At 43.3% G+C, this 19991-nt stretch overlaps 1 protein-coding gene, 1 non-coding gene and 1 pseudogene across 2 annotated transcripts in view; 2 read left to right on the top strand and 1 right to left on the bottom strand.

Annotated features, from left to right (window-relative positions):
• Window positions 1–570: 570 nt before the first annotated feature.
• LOC102878732 lies at window positions 571–2612 on the bottom strand (annotated as a pseudogene).
• A 4375-nt stretch (window positions 2613–6987) lies between these two features.
• The window catches only part of GOT2 (glutamic-oxaloacetic transaminase 2), a 17139-nt gene continuing 4135 nt past the window's right edge, over window positions 6988–19991 (top strand). Inside the window, exons 1-8 of the mRNA XM_006909725.3 lie at window positions 6988–7236; window positions 12121–12277; window positions 13716–13844; window positions 15909–15968; window positions 16492–16653; window positions 16885–16989; window positions 17931–18081; window positions 18551–18716. Of these exons, the coding sequence (XP_006909787.1) occupies window positions 7088–7236; window positions 12121–12277; window positions 13716–13844; window positions 15909–15968; window positions 16492–16653; window positions 16885–16989; window positions 17931–18081; window positions 18551–18716 (1079 nt within the window). The 5' untranslated portion in view covers window positions 6988–7087. The remainder of the gene's footprint in view (window positions 7237–12120; window positions 12278–13715; window positions 13845–15908; window positions 15969–16491; window positions 16654–16884; window positions 16990–17930; window positions 18082–18550; window positions 18717–19991) is intronic.
• LOC112478259 lies at window positions 8595–8697 on the top strand. The gene has a single exon (XR_003045750.1). It is a non-coding gene; the product is annotated as a U6 spliceosomal RNA (small nuclear RNA).

Raw genomic sequence — 19991 nt, 5'->3', positions numbered from 1 at the left:
GAATAGAATGAAGTTGGACCCCTACCACACACCAAATACAAAAATTAACTCAAAATGGATCAAAGACCTAAATGTAAGGGCTAAAATCATAAAACTCTTAAAGAAAACATAAGAATAACTCTCTGTGACCTTGAATTAGAACATGGTTTCTTAGACATGGCACCAAAAGCACAAGAAACAACAACAAAAAATTGAACTTTACCAAAATTGAAAACTTTTTGCATCAAAGGACATTTTCAATAAAGTGAAAAGACAACCCACAGAATTATGTAAAGTACTTTTACCTCAATGATAAAAAACTAATAATCAATATTTTAAATGGGCAAAAGACACCTCCAAAGATGTACAAATGGCCAATAAGCACATGAAAAGAAGTTCAACATCATTTAGTCATCAGAAAAATGTAAATCAAAACAACAATAAGATATTTCTTCACACCCAAAAGGATGGCTATGATTTTAAAAAGGAGAAAGGAGAGAAGAGGAAAAAGATGAAGAAAAAGAATAGCAACAGTTATGGTCACCAGCGACCTTTGTTTTCTCATTGTTGCTGGTGGAGCCTTTTCTCTAGTAACCTTACTCCATTTTTTCTTCACCCAGATGGAAAGGAAAACTTTCTGCCTTCTAGGCAGCCAAACCCATAAGAATGACAATCTGGAATTTGACAGCTTTGGGTTCTACTTCTACCTATACCGTGAACTCACTCTTGATTTGAAGCAAGTCATCTTCCTTATCAAATCTCCGATTTTTTTTTTCTTGCAACCATTTATTTACACACATTCTAAACAGTTACTACAAGATATTTTAAATTTTTAAACGGCTAATACAAGGAAATGTAAAGTGAACTGTTTATGACACTAAAACTGTTTAAATATCTTTTCTTCTATTGATGTTATTGGTATTATTCCATTGTGAGCCAGAAAAGTGACTCTATAAAAACCAGTAATCAATTTCTTGAGATTTCTCAGACTGATGTTTGAGAAACCGAGTCAATTTTTCATAAAAACTGGCTTTCGTTCAGCTTCCCTCTCTCCCCGAGGTAAGTAAACAGGTGCGTGTCCCCTCCATGTGACCTTCATCCCATACTTCCCCTCGGGAGAACTAGCGTGAAGGGAGAAGCTCGGCAGGCTGTTTTCCCTCTGGACTGGGGGGACGGCCCCTTCATTACAGGTGACAACTCCGGGGTCTGGGTATCAGGTGCAATGAACGTAGAAGGTGAGTTTTGGAGTGCATGTGCTGACAGCTCCCCACAGCTTTGAGGACTGAGCACTGGAACTAAGGACCTTCTGGAAATGTCCTTTTCTGATTGATTGGGGCACTTCCTGGTTAAGGGGATCCCAAGTGTGGCTGAAATGGAAGAAGGCTGTGAACTCCCAAATGTTAGGTGTGTAAACTGGTGGGATCGGGGGAGGTGGGCTACAGATTTCGACTTGAATGTCTTGCCTGGTCTCCGTGATGGCGTTTCTGTTTCCGGTTGGCTGGGAACCAGCTTTCTGCTCTTCTAGCGAAGTGAGGTGATACCCAGGAAGTGATGGAGATGTGGTCAGTGCGCTCGCTGGGCACCCGTCCGGTGTGGGTGATGGGAACCTATGGCGATCTATAGCGGTGTTTGGGGCCCTCCAGTGGGTGTTGGTGGAACAGCACCTGGGCTTTCTGGGACGTTTGGCCTTATTTATTTCTTGGAGGGATCAATAGGTGAAGGAAGACCAATTAGGAACTACATGGTTCTGGTCGGAGTCAAGAGGCTTCAATTTCAACCCAGGGCCGCCCGGCCGCGCCCCAGCCGCGGATACCCTAGCCGCCGCCGCCGCGTTCAAGCCTCCATTTCCCCCCACCACACACACCTGCATTTTCCCATCTGTAAAGTCTGGAAGTTGAGCTAGATGGTCTGGGTGTTCTCACGCAGTTTGATATCGTTGTTTCGTTTTGAATCACTGGCATCTAAAGGCAGCTTTTGATCCAGCAGCTCCATGGTTTGTCAGCAGGGCCTTCTGCAGCAGCCATCTGGTCCCGTGTGCAATTGTTTCCCCTGGCCCCAACAAGCAATATCTGGAGACAGAAACAGTTCGAGCCCATCTGGGTGTTTTCAAGGAGGCTGCACCACATCCCTCACGGTCAATGCCCCTACTGATGTCACCCTTACTATCTTGGAAATACTACCTCCAGTTTGGGGGACAGCCTGTGTCCACTAAATCAATGGCTTGGACTGCTGTGATCCTGATATTTTCTTTTAATAATTCAAAAAACAAGAACCCTCATTGAAGGTATGTGAAAAGGTTCACTACCACCCACCTGGGCCTGGAAGTGAGGCCAGATACATGGCTTAGATTAAAGCAAGAGAAGAGCTTCAAATTGAAGTTAAAGTTTGTTCTTACTTTTGTGGCTGTGTCAGACCCTTAGCAAGATCCAAACATAAATTACTGTGAATGTGCACCCTGGCTTCTGTTCCTCCAAGCCATACATAGGAGGTACTCAAATTCTCTTCACTGACAAGCACGGGAATCTCTCCTCAGTACAGGCTCCAGCCTTGGCTTTGAGGTCACTGACTGCATCCTCTCCCTGCCCGCAATACCGTCCGCTGAGTGAGGCCTCGGGCTTGTCTGAATCCCTCATAATCACCTTCAGGGCCTCCCACTTGCAGGGAAAGGAATGTTGAAAACCTGGTTGGTTCTTACTTACCAATCTGTAACCTTGAGGCAGTCATGTAGACGCTCTGGGCCTCAGACACTCTTCCTCAGTGAAATGGGGCTGATTACCCTGTCATGAAAACCCCATCAGACGGCTGGTGAGACATCTCTCACCCCTTCCCAACTTGTGCTGTAATATCTGGGAGCATCTTGGCTTTGTCTGGCTATCTGTACCTAATTCTCTGATGTCTTCCAGCCTTAACAAGCTCTGCTCCTTCATCTTAGTAACATCTTTCCTTTTTTTTTTTTTCTTTTTCTCAAAAGACTTTTACTCACTCTTCTAGACTCAGGTGAAGTGTTTTCTCCTCCAGGTGGACTTTCTTGACATCCCAGGCTGAGTGCTTCTGCTCTGCATGCCTCCAGCAGTGGCATATATTTTATGTTTGTCACAGCACTTAGTGAACCCGAAATCACAGTTTCCCACCTTCGAGATGCTCGCAGGCTTGTGACAGATGCAGCATATTCTTTTATAATTGCCCTTTTCTACAATGTCTCCCTAGGGTGGCTAACACTACTGTAGCCACTTAATGGCTAACTGTTGAGAGTGAAGGTATGGGGGGGCATGGATCAAGGGAGTAAAGGGACCCAAGGGGTATGAGTGCAGCACTGGTGTTGTCTGTGACGTGGAAGGAGGCTAGCACCTGCCTCTCTGTTGGGCGACAGATCCTGCAAGGCCTCATCGAGGGTTACATTGAAGCAGATTGGACTCTGAGGGCACTAGGGAGCCTCTGATGGGGTTTGAGCAATAAAAAGATATGGCTGGTCATATGTTTTAGAAGGATCCTGCTGGCTGCTCCACAGGGAATGTCCTGGAGAGGCAAGACTGGAGTCACATGGTTCAGTGAGGTGCTTTTGGTGTGATCAAGTGAGGGCTGACGGTGTGGTCACGTGGTTGGAGAGAGGCAGGTGGCTTCTACTTCCTGTGGTAACAACAGATAGCCAGGGCTGAGTCCAGGCTCTGTCCCTCCGTGCTATAGACTTTGGGCACCAACTCTAGAGCATCGTTGTCAGAATTAATGAGGGAATAAATGTCTTAGTAGTAGCATTCCAGACATGCTCTGCAGGTAAACTGGGGAGTATGGGAGCTTAGGGAGAGCTGATCAAGGGTGACTTAGATTTCTGGTTTCAGGAAATGGGAAGATAAGTCAGAAATGACTCAACAGTGGGCATGTCAGGTCTTGGGATAGGAGGGAGGAGGACAGATTCTGGATCTGAGGGTGGAATATGTTCAGGCCCTCACATCCCGGCCCCCGCCAACTCTGCAGCCCAGTTCTCACCCAACATGGGCAGGGCAGGATGGATGAAGCATAGGTATCCCAAAGGGGCAGAACTGACTGGAAAAAACAACAGTCCAACTATCTGGAAGGCTAGGCCCTTTCAGTGTTCTGTGTGGCCCTGGGTAAGTCACCTTATCATGTGGGGCCTGAGTTTACACATGTGGGAATGAGGGGGACAACTGTGCCCAGGCCTAGTCTCCCAGACACTGAAAGCCAGGAAGTCCAGATGATGTGGAAACACCTCCTCTTCCTTCGAGGTCCCACTCATGTGCCACTTGCTCCACGTTACCTCCCCTGGCTCTCCAGCCAGAAGCAACCCCTCTCTACTCTGGGCTCCTAAAACCTCCACTCTGAGCACTTACAGGACTGCATCTGGCCTCTGCCCACCCCACGGTCTGGCACACGGGCTGGCACACACAGGCATTCACTGCCACGGGTGCTGCTCTGTGCTTCCTCCCTGCAAGGAGCCAGCACAAAGACAGGGCTAGTCCAGAACTTGCTGTCATGGTCCTAACCAACAGGGGAACTGGGTCCTTCTGGTGAAAAGTCCTCATGTGAAGCAAAATAGAGGAATCAAGACATATCCAGGGGCTGCACTCAGGGAGCCACAGATAGACACCATTAATGAAGTATTTTTTTAATCATTTATTAAAGCCTTATAGTTTTCAGGTAGAGGCAGGGGGGTATACTTTTCCAGAGTAGTTTCACATACACAGAAGTTTGGAAACACTATAGCTCGTGGGAGAGGTTGCCAGAGGGCCCACTAGCCAGAGACCTGTCTGTTCTGTGGGGGCTTGAAAGATACTGTCTCATGCTAAGGGGGGGCAGTTACCAGAAACTGTCCCCTCCTGCCTCCTGCTAGGGAGAGGCTGACTGTGGTGGGGCAGAGTCTGTCTCCGGGCCTCCTATAAGCTCTTCTTCTAAGGCTTTGCATTTTCCTAGGGCAGGCTGGGTAGGAGGACAAGGGTTTGGGGGATACGAAAGTCCCTGGTCCACTCAAAGAAAGGGCCACATCTTTGGATGAGAGTGGCCCTCTCAGTCAGCACCATCCCCTCTCCACCCAAAACCACTGAGGCAGCCCCGCATCCCCCACCCAGACTCAGCCAGACTCCTTGGTCCTCTTCAGGAACAGGAGGCCACAGGGCTTCTCGTCAGATAGTTTGGAAGCTGGCACACATCCACTCCCCACTACTCCCACGTACAGAATACCCACATGCAAAAAGGCACACACATAGACATCTGCATGGAGACACATACCATTCACTGAATTCACCATACACACACAACAAGGTCATGCTCAAACACAACCACCTCAAGTACACATGCCTGCCCTCTTTATATAAAAAAAACGGGGTCAGCAGGGACAAGGGAGACACTAAGGAGGGGTACATGCCATGCCTTTTCCTACCTTTCTCTTCCACTTGTGAAATACCATGTCCTGCAAAGTTCAGATCCAATGCCATCTCCCCCATGAAGGCCTCTCTGATTTCCCACAGGACTACTGAGTCCTCCCCGCTGTGCCATCCCCTGACTCTCTCTCCTCCATCTGATCTTTGCCACATTCTGTCTCCTCCCATTACAACTCCCTTAAAGGATAGCTAGTGTGTACCCTTTGCACTTTATTTTTTGCCCCTTCCTTTAGACTCCTGCCTGGAATGGAGGCTGAAGTTGTAACTACCATCTTGGACCACTGGTGAAGGCCACCCCTTAGGAAGGACAAAGTTACAAGCTGGAAGGACTGGGTCCCTCAGGATTTTGTAGGGCAGAAATGCCATGCCAGCCTGGACTGCCTGTCTCCAGATTTTCACATGAGAGAAATAAATTTTATTTTGTTTAAGCCAATTATTTCAGGTCTCTGTTACTTGCAGATAAACTCAATTTTAGCTGATACACTGGGAATTATTTCTGGCTTCTTTTCCACCTCTCCCTGCATCTAATCATCAAACACTTTTGATTCTACTTCCTTCACATGTCTCACATGTGTAACCTTTGCTCTGTCACTGCTACTTCCACCTGAACTCCTACCATCAGAATTTCTTGCCTGGATTACTGTGTCAGCCTTCTTTCTACCTAGTCTCCCTACCTTTGGAGTTTGTCCTTTCCAATCCACCCTTCTGACCAGTAACTCAAATTAGCTCTCTTATGAAAAAGTTAAATATGTGCATTACAGAGATCAATATAACGAATACTCACACCAAGGATGGTGACAAGTGTTAATATTATCAGTAATTTTTGTTGCTTTAAATCATCCATTTTGTGGTAATTTGTAGCAAATTTGTATGGCAACTGTAGGAAAGGAATACATTGGTAAAACGGAAAGTTGTGGCCTGTGGTTTGAAATATAGAATGAGATCTAAGAGAGAATAGATAAGTGTGAGACAGTTAATTGGGGCTGGACTTAGTCATTCTGACAGTGTGATAACAGAGGATAAATTAAATCTGCAAGGGACACAGTGCTATTTGGGTTTTAGAGAAGAGTGTCAGAGAAACAGCCTTTGTTTAAAGTGAACTTGTTTGAATTATTCAACTTCTGGAATCTCAAATTCATTCACTTTTTCCTTTAAAAATGATTAATTCCCTTCGACACAACTGCGCAATGCAGGTTTGTCATTAATAACCACTATTATTTTGTGCTTACTAAGCCAGCTCGTTTTTAGGCATAATCGGCTAACCTCACTTAATCCTCGCAAATGCCCCACAACAGAGATTAAGAAAACACGCAGGAAGGTGAGATTTGCACTTAAGGAAACATCTGGCTGAAGATTTTACGGTGGGCCACCCTGGTTACTAGCTGTACAGCGTCAGAAAAATTACTTCACCAACATCAGCCTACATTTATTCATCTTTCAAAACAGCTGCTACCTCTTCGGTCCGGCCTGTCGTGATTAAATGAAAGAGGAGTGCCAAGCTCCACAAAGCGGATAAGCGGTGTCGTCACCATTTTCCCGACCACGTGGCGCCGGCGGTGCAGGCTCGGGGGCGGGCCGACCCACCGCTCCACTGCGACCTAGCCGCTGGCTCCGGCCGCCAGGGTCCGCTGTGACCCGGCTCGGGCCTGGCCGCTCTAGCCTCGACCGGGGGAAGTCACTGTCCTTACCTTCAGCCGGAGCCCGCGCTTCGGTGGATGAGCCCGCTCGCCCTCCGCTCCGTCCCGCAGCTACCCACTGCCCGCCTGCCTCCCGCTATGGCCCTGCTGCACTCCAGCCGCGTCCTGTCCGGGGTCGCCGCCGCCTTCCACCCAGGCCTGGCGGCTGCGGCTTCCGCCAGAGCCAGGTAAGCAGGGGAGACGGAGCCGGGACCATGGGCCTGCCCAGCCGAGCTGCGGGCGCCCCAGGGCACCGACCACACGCACTTATTCGGCCACCCCCTCGGCTTCCCTGGGGGCTGAGGATTGAACGGCCGCGCCTCGCAGTGACCCTCGGGGTCCTACATCCCTCCCTCCCCCTGCCCACAGGACCGCAGGAGAGGATGCCAACGCGTTCCCCTGGGGTGGGAGTTGTGGCCCTCTACGGCACCCGGACTCCCATTCAAGGGGGGAAGGGTCACGAGACGCAGATTCGGCACCGGTGGGGGGATTCGGGGGCCGAGGGGAGAGCCCGCGGGTTGCGGCGCCGGGCAAGGCTCACGCCCATTGGCTGCGGTGCCGGGGCTGCCTCGCCCCCATTGGCCGCCGAGCTGAGGGAAAAGCGTGTGCCACGGGTGTGCCCTTGACAGGCTGCCCTCCTGGGCCGCGGGGCTCACCTGCCGCGGCCTTCCTTGGGCCCGAACGGGCGTGCCAGGCTGGCTGCTGGCTGCCGGCTGTCTGTGTGCTCGGGGGAAGGACGCTCATGGGTGGACGGTTCCCGCGACTCTGGCATTCATGCCTGGCTATCCTCTCTGCATCCGTGACCTTGGCGCACGGCATCCTCCCGCCCGTGGTACCGTAGCCTTAGTCATGGATGGCAAAGGGTCGGGGTGTAGAGCACCTCTTTTTTCTTTTAAGCCCTTAGGAGGTCTGGTTGTAGGCCTTTCTTCCTCTCCATCTCGCTCTGCTCTTTCATTTAGTAAATATTTCATCACCCGAGTTTGAGAGCCAAGCTCTGGACCGATGCTGTGTCCGTGAACAAGGCTGAGAGAGGGACAGGTGTCACTTAAAAAATTACAAGTGTATAATTTCAAACCGTGCGATAAGTGTTGCTGGGAGCGGGGGAGTACGGCGCATTAAACGAATTAGTAATTCCTTCCTAGTGGAGGCCTGAGCCAGGCGATTTAATTACTCAAGAAGCCGACTGGGGACAGTGTCCTTAAGTACTACCTTATCAAGAACCGAGTCTCCAAACCACGACCAGATAGTAGCTCCAAGGAGCAAAGCCTTGACCTCTATTACGTGCCTTGGCCTTTCCTTTGAATGTATGCATGACGTCTTCAAGCCAGCAGAATACTTTGTCCTTTTCAAAGTCCCGCACTCCTGGCAGTAGGTTTGCCCTGGCTTTCACACTTTCTTCTCTCCTTTATTTGGTTCCTCCTTGGCTCACTCTCTAGGTGTTGTCTTTAAATCAACCTACCTAGTGGACAAGGATCAGAGAGGGGGTATTATTTATGAAGCAAATTTGGAGGACAGAGAGGGGTGCCTAAAAGGATGGGCAGGAGTTCTGCTTTGGCAGCACATGTACTAAAATTGGAATGGTACAGAGAATATTAGAATGGCCGCTGCCTAAGGATAACATGCAAATTCGTGAAGCATTCCATAGTTTTATTGGTAGTTACCACATTGTCATGGGGGTGTAAAGTACATCATAGAGAATGTAATCAATAATATTGTAATAACTATGTATAGTGCCAGGTGAGTACTAGACTAATCAGGGATCACTTCACAAATTATATAAATGTCTAACCACTATGCCATGCACCTGAAACTAAAATAAAATAATATTGAATGTCAACTGTAATTGAAAAATAAAAACTAAAATAAAATTATGGGCAAAAGAAAGTCGGTTTCATCATTGTAGCAATCTTAAAGTAATCTTGTTTTGTGGGTTTGGCTGGGTGGCCTTCAGCTCTACTTAGAGTGCTTGGTGAAAATTCCTATGGGTGTGACCTATGGGTGTGACCTTTTAGTCGTTCTGTCAGTTCAAGAGCCTGACTCATTTTTCTTTTCAGTCTTTTCCTCTTAGAATGTAAATTCCATGAGAGCAGAGACTGTATCTACTTTGTTCACAGTTATATCTCAACAGTTAGAACAGTGCCTTCATGTCCTTCAAATCAAATATTTTTAAAGTTTTATTTTTTTTAATGCAATAGAAACAAATATGCTACTTTAATATTATATCTGAGAGCAAAGTCCAAACCTATAGGGGAACCACAGTTGCAAAATGTATACCAAAAATATAGCCTTAAATATTTGAGTACTGGCAGTTGAGGTGTTGTTTAGATTTAAACATGATACATGACTGGGCAATAGAACCGGACTCCATATCTGGCTATGACTGTTAGCTGTTCAGACAGTAAGGAAGTGAGAACTTTTACTCCTGCCACTGTGGAAGTGATCTTTACCTAAAGCCAAATGTTAAAAGTGGAAAACATTGAAAATAAACTCAACTAATTGAAGTTTCTTTTTTAAAATAATAAAGCCTATTCTAATACAGTAAAGCCCTAGCAGTTGGTATTCTGACAAACTGAAGATTTATCCTATGAAGTACTTAATTTTCATACGTGGGTCATTTAAATGGAAGTCTCTAAGTTCAAGTATTTCGTTCAGGCGCATCTATAAAACAGCAGTAAACATTTAATGTGTTTTCATTGACCAGTGCTGTAAAAGCATAGTGACATTAAATCAGACAAAGTCATAGGTCAGTAAAAAAAAGAAAAATATGCTGATATAATTTGATTTACAATGATCTGTTCTTAATTTTTAAATTCTGATTATTTAATTTTTGGTGAAATAACCGAAGGAGTATCATGAGACCCTTTAGAAAGGCAGTGTGCAGTAGTGGTACAATACCAGTAGTTAGAACACCAAAATTGTCGTATTTTTTTTAATTTTTTAATTTTTCAATTAACATTTAATATTAGTTTCAGATGTACAGCATAGTGGTTAGACATTTATAGAACTATGACATGATCCCAATAGGTCTAGTACCCACCTGGCACCAGATGTAGTTATTGCAATATTATTGTAGTATTGTGTTTGCTGTTTTTAGCTCTGTGATCATGAGCAAGTTAATTAACTTCTCCTATAAAATAAGAATGTGAGGAAAAACATTTTAAAAATTCTAAAGTACTATGTAGGCTATAGGGGAAACTAGAAAGCATTTGAATTAAAATGCTTATCTGAGTACTTTGTACTTGACATCTTTTGGTTTGGCTGGTCAATGGCTGAAGATTTGCACTGTGTCCAAAGTGCACTGGTAGGAATCAATAAGGCCAATAAGGCCATAGGTTGTCCTCGTCATCTTTGCCCCAGAGCATTCTTTGATCCATCTAGTAGTATCTCTTTAAAAACCTGAGTTCCTACAGTATGGACAGAGCCTTAACCCTTTAAGGAATGAAATAATGAGGAGCGTAGAGGACCTGAGCATGAGTACTGATGTAGGAATAACCAAATCGAGTATCCCTGCTCCAATATTCAGATTTTTGAGATTCAGTATTTTCAAATTGCTTTTAGAATTCTTCTTGAAATCATATCTCTGCCAGAAAACTCAAGGCTGTTGTTTCTGGGAGACTTTCTGTGCTGGATAAAATTTTTAAAGAACGTGACAAATAAGTGCTCTTCACACCATTTAACAATGGTGCCTTTTCTCCTTGTGATTAGAGGCAGCAGCTCTGTCATCATTGATTGAAGACCTTGGAGACAGAACCATTCTTTAAAAAAATGAAAATTGCTTACTAGAATCTCTCTAATATGACCTTGACATTCAAAGTATTTCTTTCACTCATCACTTAATGACAGTGATGTAGATAGGCAGGTGGCTACATGTTTTCAGGGTCTGAATTGTGGGTTGCTTTAAAGTATCTGTTTCTTACTATTGCTTAGATACGGAAGCAACCAGGCGGCCTAGAACAACAAAGAAAATGGGAGCGATTTTGAGTTCTGACTAGAACAGTTGAGAAGGAGGAATGATAATATCTCCTGAGACTCTACAAAAAAAAAAACTTAGTAGTAACAATTGAAAAGCAGGAAAGACCTGCATTTGGTCATAAAACCATATGACCATATACTCCTTGAATTCTCTACATACTTGCCTCAACAGGCTTCATACTTGGTGGCATGGTGGTTATAAATAAAAGTGTAGTGTGGTAATATAGTAACAGTGATACCAGCTATCAGTGCTCATTCTGTACCAGGCTCTGTTCTGTCTTATATTTAATAACTCCTTTCATCCTTATAACAACCCTGTGAGATAGGTACTGTTGTGGCCTCATTTCACAGATAGACTCTAAAAATGCAAAAACATTCATGTCATTCCCCTTACCTGATCACCAAACCCCCCCACCCCCACCCCGCCAAAGAAAAGAAAAAAACTTTAATGATTCTACATATTTTCACTACATCCAAGGTGGGGCCCAGGAAAACTTTTTTTTTTTTTTTTTAAGGCGAGGCATCTCTCGATTGGCCTCACAGATTGCAAGGACCTTGTCAGTTTACAATCTCTTATTTTTTATTTTTTACACCTACAGCACCTGGTCTTCCTAGGTGGTCTCCCCAGGAAAACTATTTTTAATAAGCTCTCCAAGTTTGGGAACAGGATAAAAATCTAAGCCCCTTGGTTGGGGAGGGGTGTCACATCATCCTCTTGCACTGGCCTTTTCTAACTTCTCTAGTCTCATCTTTTGCCACTCGCAGCTTCTCACTGCCAAATTACTTGAAATATTCTTTGCCTGGGAATTCAGATCAGGTTTGGACTGCCTACACATGTACCCCGTCCTCCTCAAGGTGATTCAGTTACCTACCCCACTCTACCATGCTTCCCATAGCATTTGTATTGAAATTACTGGTCTCCACTCTTCTGCAAGGTGCTTTGAAGTCTTATGCCTTGTCGGATTATTACTATCTATTGCTACACCTTGTATGTAGTAAACATGCAAACATTTGTTTAAAGGGATTTGTGCCAGATCCAAGATGTCTCTGGCCATGGAAATCTTGCTCCTGTAACTGATGTCTTGTATTTCCCATTTCAGCTCCTGGTGGGCCCATGTGGAGATGGGGCCCCCAGATCCCATCCTGGGAGTCACAGAAGCCTATAAGAGAGACACCAACAGCAAAAAGATGAATCTGGGAGTTGGTGCCTACCGGGATGATAATGGAAAGCCTTATGTGCTCCCTAGTATCCGGAAGGTAAGCTTGCCATCCATCTCCTCCCTGACTGGGATGAATAAACTGCAGAGAGTGGCAGAAAGACTGCTGGACCGGGGGAGTCAGGAGACCTGGGTTCTGGTTCTGATACTAACTGCTTGAAACACTTAGGTTGTCTGGGCTGTAAAATTGAGAGGTTGGAACTACCTGTTCTTTTTCAAGATTGAACTTCTGTGATTATAAAATAGACATAATGTCATGTTTACTCCTGAGAGTGCACCAAAGGACCAAGAATGTAAACATTCTCTCTTGATGATAGAAATAGCCCTTCATGGATGAGAGTTACTCTTGTTATTTTCCGTTTCTCTCATTTCGATTGCCTTAATAAAGGCCTCCTACGCTAGCATGCTCTGTCCTTTCTTATCGAACGATAGAATGATTTTCTTTACTTTTGTTATATATTAATAGTCTTTCTATTGGTTATCATTATAAATAGTATAACTAATCCCCTTAGAACAATTTTTTTGAAGAAAATGTCTTCCTTTCTGCACCTCCTATAATGAAATGTGACTGGTGCTGCTTCGTCACTTCCAAAAGTGAGATGGTGATGTGTCCTTGCTCCATCCTGCAGAACTAGGCCCCACAAGTGGCAGCTACAGAAGAATACTTTTGGGTAAAGAACTCTAATCATTTGAGCTATACGATGTGCAACATACTTGCTGAGGCCTTTATGAGCTCCAGCAGCTAGAGTGTGGGCTAAACCACTGAAAGAATTTCTGAATGTATGAAGTGTACATTAGGTGTCATCTTTATAATTCTGAGTAGCAAAAAAGACTCAAGAAACAAGGGTTTACTTTTCCTCTGAGTAAGTTAAAGTATTCAGCAAGTGTTAACTTGTTGCAAACTGGAACACCACCACACACGTTTGTACATTACCTCATCGGCTCTTCACCTTAACTATATGAGGTATAGAAACAGTTGTCCTCCTATTCAACAGGTGAGGAAACTGAGACCCAAGAAAGTTAATAATTAGCCCAGGGTCAGCCAGGCCTCTGACTCCATGGATATATGTGGCTATTACTATTAACCCTTTGAAGTTCTTAGACTGGCATATGCTGTGCAATGACTTTATGTATTTAGTTTGATTTTATCATCTTGTATCTATTTTAAGTGTTGCTCTTAAAGCTTCCTCTTGTGCCTTCCAAGAATGTCATTTTATGTTAAATGGTAACCAGGAAAACACGGTATACTACTTCACATAAAACCTAACTTTAAAAAAAAAAAGAAGAAAAAATATTTAAATATTTCTGTTCTGCAATATAATGTATAAAGTATTCTATTTATCCTTCTTCTTGGGCAATATCTCCAAATAAAAAGAAGGCTTTACCTCCAAAATTTAACTTATGAAACATTAAATATTAATCAAGGTTAATTCCAGGTAAGGAAAAGAAGCTAAACGAATGCATTTTCTCTTGTCTAGGCAGAGGCCCAGATTGCTGCAAAAAATTTGGACAAAGAATACCTGCCCATTGGAGGACTTGCTGAATTTTGTAAGGCATCTGCAGAGCTAGCCCTGGGTGAGAACAGTGAAGTACTGAAAAGTGGCCGGGTAAGCAGAGCAGACTCTCATACAGGATCTGTTTTTAAATTTAATAGTTTAAACAAATTGGAAATAATTTAAACAATTTTAAACAAATAAGAAAAGATACACCATTTTGTGTGTGATGATTGTTTGAGGTGGCCACACTCTTGCTAATATCCCTTCCTTAGATAGTAAGTTGGCACTAGTTAAATAAAACATTTTCTATAACACCAAAATTCCAAAAATGTAGTGGTAATTTGATAGATTTTCTGTTAGTGTCCATGTGCTTATGTTCATTTTATATTAAATATGCTTTAGAAATGCCAAACTATGCCTAGTTTTAGGCCTTTAACTCCCATCTTCATGTCCTAAGCTTCCAGCTTAGATGGAGGAAGCAGGCAGGCAACACAGCCACAGGCAAACTGCTGGGACTGGACCAGTCTGGCACCCCTCTGCTTCTTCTTCACTGCCAGTTGGGACACTGAAAGAGAGCAGACCATGCTCCCTCCTGCTGCCTGCCTCCTCTATAAGCGTGAGGGGAAGCACAAGTGTCTCTTAGTTGTCTCCTCCTTCCCACTCCCTGGGGGGCCCTCTTATTGTGGACGAAAGATGGCCCTAAAGATCACTGGACATAAAGGTTTTTTGCAAACAGATTTCTGTATGCACCCTCAGAGTACATGCAGGCCCACCCGCATTTGTAGTAGAAGCCTGGCATCGTGCAGGTGGGATGCAGCCAGGCCACCTGAACCCTAACCTGACCCGTGGGCTCCTGTGCATTATAGTTTACTTTCTTCTGAAACAAATGTTTTTTAATAGATATAATTATACGTTAAATATTTGTTTTTCTGTGTAAGTCTGCGGGAAAACACACAAAGTAACAAAACTAAGCCAACATTTCTCCCCCATCCCTCCAAGACGAGAATAAATATTTTATTCACAAAACTGGTCTAAGTCTACAGGTTAGTTCATTAACTCAGAGAAAAGCATACAGCCTCAGAGAAAAAGCCTCAAGCTGATGGTGATGCAGTAATGGTCATAAGTCATGGATGGAATATGGTTTGATTGATATCCATACAATCAACCACCTGTTAACCCCACATGAAAATGTCTTTATTTTTCTATAATTTTTACTTAGTCTGTGTACATCTAGTCAGTTGTAAACTAAATATGAGACTGGCCTATCTTTAAATAATATCAGCTTGTCTTTTATAAATTGCTACGCCTTTGTGCATTATTAGTATTATCAGATCTACAGTTAGATTTTTATTTCTATCAGGCCAAAGTTGACAGAGACAAACTTTGTTTAGTAAAGAGTTTGTTAGTTGGATTCCCCTCATCTAATCCAGTGTCTCCCAGTCAAGAAAATAAATTTAATAAGTTTATGTTTTGTAGAGTCTTGTACTTTGGTGGTGCCTTTAAAAAATAAAAACAAACAAACTTTTGTGGCTTCTTCATCCCTAAAGTTGACCAATTTAGAGAAACAGATTCACCACAGGCATCTATCTCCATTACTCAAAAGATGAATATTTTCAGATTCTGAAAACTTATAAAGGGGACCTCTTAGATAACATTTAAAATGTAGTAATGTGATTCTAATGTATTTGTTGAGTTGCTTTTCAAGAAACTGATGTTCAGAGAGGTTCAGAGAGTAATTCAATTCTGTATAATTCTAGAATAATGTATTTAATGTAGTAATTGTTCTCGGTGTCTTTTTCCTCTGCATAAATCACTCCTTTTTCATGGAGGGCGGGGGGGACATTTTATGTCTTGAAAGTTTCTCGTGTAACACTAATAACAGGCCATAAGGAATTAGCTTCTGCCTCAGCAAAGTGGTTGGAAACTGCAGAAACAGCTCTTTTGAGAATCCACTGGGAGAGTCGAGTCAGTCTGTCTCTTAGCACATGGGGGGATGAAACAGTAGGGCTGTTCTCTCCTTTCCAAATATTCATTGAGAACATTATCCTCGGTTTCTGAAGAAGGAAGCATACTGACAGTACAGGGCTGTGCCTCTCTGTGTGCTTGACCTCTGTTTCGTTAAGTTGTGAGCCTATAGCAAGTGTTGCACCTCCCTGACCACTGTGTCTCCTTCAGTATGTCACCCTGCAGACCATTTCTGGAACTGGGGCCTTAAGGATCGGAGCCAGTTTTCTGGTGAGTCTGGAAATTCCTTCGGCAAGGAGCTGTAAGTTGAGGATGATAGTGCTTCCTGTCGTGTGTGTGTTTGCTGACTTGGAAGTAGATTTTCTCTTTCCATGGAGTCAGAGATTTTTTGTTCTGTGATAAATGGATTCAAGTGGATAAAAATGAAAGTACTTAGAAGAAATTACAAAGAAGATATTATTATAAATAATATTATAATAATAATGTAATTTATTGAGTACATACTGTTATTAGGAGCTTTTATATTTTAACTTGTTTTAATCTTTATGAAGAAGGTTCAGTTAATGTCATTTTACAAATGAAGAAAATGAGCCCCAGATATGCCCTCAGCTACACAGCCAGTATAACTGTCAGAGCCTGGATTCCAACCCAGGCAGTCTCTCCGCTTGGGCAGTGTTGTCTCTAGATCACAGAAGCTGAGTTTCAGTAGAGAAAATGTCTTATCAGTAAAATACATCAACTTTTTTTGCCTTTCCTTTCATCATTTTTCATTCTCTTTCATTCCATCTCTTAGCAAAGATTTTTCAAGTTCAGCAGAGATATCTTTCTGCCGAAACCATCCTGGGGAAATCACACACCCATCTTCAGGGACGCCAGCATGCAGCTACAGGGTTATCGATACTATGACCCCAAGACGTGTGGCTTTGACTTCACAGGTGCTGTGGAGGACATTTCAGTAAGTGTGGCTTTCAGGGCAGGAGAGGTGAACAAACAAGGAGTAAACCTGAGGAGATGGGAGGTCCACCAGCTGAGTCTCGATACCTGACTTAAAATACTGGGGATTAGCTAAGGCCCAGACCGCAGGTTATTTTTGTGACTTGCCGAGTAGCGGTGACTCCATGGCATGTCAGGTCAATTATCTCCTTTAAAAGCTGCAAAGTAACCTCTTGGTTGTTTGTCTTTTTAGAAAATTCCACAGCAAAGTGTTCTTCTTCTGCACGCCTGTGCCCACAATCCCACAGGGGTGGACCCTCGCCCCGAACAGTGGAAGGAGATAGCAGCAGTGGCAAAGGTGAGGAAGGTGAACTGACTGGAGACAGTCGTGTGTATAGTAACTGGCCTGAGATGCTCAGCCTGGCAGAGTCTTAACAGCGACAGTTAATTACCTTGAGCCCACATGAAATTTCCATGCATTAAGTAGTCAGAAAAGAGCTCCTCATTTGTGTGATTAACGGTCCTATAATTGATACCCGAGCAGTTTGGAAATAATTTTTATTCCTCATCCTGAGTGTAGGGTTTTTTTCCGTACATAGGCATCCACTGGCCCCAGGCTGTTGGTGCCTACATTTGGCCCTGATCAGTGGTTACTTATTCATCTTTTATCTACTTTTTTGTGTCCCCTCCTATCCTTGCCACTTCTCTCGGCATTACCATTACCATTCATAGGGCCAGCTGGCAGAGAAGGCACTAGTCAAAATTCCGAGGAAGATATTCCCATTACTTTGTGTCCCCATTTTCATTCCTTCTGGTTTCCCTTTTTTTATACTCTGTCGAATCTAAGCTGCAAACAGAATGAGACAGAAACAGCGTTCAGAGAGCACTTCAGGATGAGATGGCTCTAATGTGGCCGTCCCATGAGCCCTGGGTGTAAGGTGAGTCTGCCAGTTACATTAGCCCAGTAAAGGCTGATGTTGGACCTGTGTCTACTGGACTGGAGTAATTATCCAGACCACTGTGGGCTTTTAGGCTTCCTGTTTGACCAAGCAGCTTTCTGGGCAGATCAAGATTAAGATTCTCTTTTCTTAACATTTCCTTGAGCGACTACATCCACTAAAGTAAATAAAAATATTTTTTGATATCTTAACTCTTAAGGAGAAGAAAACATTTCCACCATCTGGGGAGAAAACTATGTTGACTCAGTCTTTGTGAGGTCTCAATAAGCACAGATAACTGTCTGGGGCATCTTGAGAGGGACTGGCTGAAGCTTTGGTCATCTTTTCTTTTCCTTCACAGAAAAACAATCTCTTTGTCTTCTTCGACATGGCCTACCAAGGCTTTGCCAGTGGTGACAGTAACAAAGATGCCTGGGCCGTACGCCACTTCATCGAACAAGGCATTAATGTTTGTCTCTGCCAATCCTATGCCAAGAACATGGGCTTATACGGTAAAGTAAAGGACCTGGCATGATGTGTATTCCAATGAGCTTGATGAAGTACTGGGAGAGGATGCCACAGAGGTGTGGAGTTTGGTGTGCGTGCGCGTGTATGTGCGTGTGTTGTCCATGTCTCTCCTTACCCAAAGAGGAACGGCAGGTGAAATGAATTTTACTGATCTTAGCCATATCTTCTTTGCTGAATTCCTCCAGCAAAGGAAACTAATGGCTGCTTCTCTAAATACTAAGTGACTGCTCTATGAGCCAAGAAGAATACAATAAAAGAGACCTTTGAACACTCTTGAGTACTCAAACTTCCTGTCATACCTGGATTTACCATACGGGTTGTTAAAAACTTTTTATTTATTAACAGTTATTTTCGTGGCTCTTCTGATGGAAAAAGATAATATGTAGCAAATTTAAATCAAGTGCCTTAGCATTTTAGATAGAACTAGAAAACAAGATCCGTTTGTCTTTTCAGGTGAGCGTGTGGGAGCCTTCACTATGATCTGCAAGGATGCTGATGAAGCCAAAAGGGTAGAGTCACAGTTGAAGATCTTGATTCGCCCCATGTATTCCAACCCTCCTCTCAATGGAGCCCGAATTGCCTCCACCATTCTAAACAGCCCTGACCTCCGAAAACAATGGTAAAGGCACATTGCCACTTCCCAACCCCCTAACTTTCCCACCACTGAGCCTTCAGAGTTCATTTGTAATTGGCCACTAGTGACATACAGTATCACACAGCTTCCATGTGTGGAAGGGAAAGAAGAATGTGCATTTTGTTAGCACTTTCAAATAAATACATTGGTCTTTCCCAGCAAGAGACAGACATAATTCAAAAATGGCACTTTCTTTCATTCCATCATCTCCAGGTTAAGTAAAACCTGCCTTCTCCTAAATTTAAGTCCATCTTGAAGTTCCTTACATAGGAAAACTTTCTTAAAGACATCATATTTTTTGTTTTTATCCTGATAATAGCTAGCATTGAATTGGTATTTCTGCATATTTTGGTTTTTATTATGCACACCATCTAAATCTCTTAGCACCTGAGCTCTAAAGTAGTGTTACTCAGTCTTCTTTATCACAATCCACATAACACATATATTTTACATGATGATCCTGAACTCATATGACCCATACATGTATGTATATATAACTGAAACATTTTCAACACTCAGTTGAAACACTTAGGTTTCATGTGCCATACTCCACTCTTTTCTAAATGTCAGTTGTATCAATTACATTGAATATATTGCCAGCTAATGGGTCATGGTACAATTTTAAAAACTTTGCTCTAGACCAGGGATTGGCAAACTATGTTCTGCAGATCAAGTCTGCCCCCTATTTTTGTAAATAGTTTTATTGGAACGCAACCACATTTATTCTTGATGAATTGTATATGGTGGCTTTTGTGCTATATAACGGCAGAGTTCAGTAGTTGTGACAGAAACCACATGGCCCATAAAATCTAACACTTTTATGATTTGGCCCTTTATAAAGTTTGCCAATCCTTGCTCTGTATAATTTAGAGTTAATAAAAAGCCTGGATGCCCATGGAAGATGTGACTTATTATACAAGAGTTTATCCTGTGTAGCTGGTTAGTTAAGAGAACAGATCTCTAAGCAACATCATAGGTAGAAAAGCTAGATCTGCCATCTGCTATCTGCAAGAAACTTTATTCCAGCTCATCTCCACATCATGTGACAACTGTTTTCTACCTTAAATTAATTGTATAAACATTGATGTAAATAGAGTACAGTTCCAGATAGTTCTTTTCAGTGCAACAGATCCATGCTAGGCTTATAGAAATTGACTACTTTTTAATTTTGTTTCCATTACAAAGTTAATATATAAGTAAATTTCAGAAAGTTTGGGAGAGGGGAAAATTAACCATAACTGTAGTCACTATAACCCAGCT

Source organism: Pteropus alecto, unplaced genomic scaffold, assembly GCF_000325575.1.
Source record: "Pteropus alecto unplaced genomic scaffold, ASM32557v1 scaffold42, whole genome shotgun sequence".
NCBI lineage: Eukaryota > Metazoa > Chordata > Mammalia > Chiroptera > Pteropodidae > Pteropus > Pteropus alecto.
Note: the sequence above shows the minus strand (reverse complement) of the source record. Positions and strands in the feature narration are given on the sequence as shown.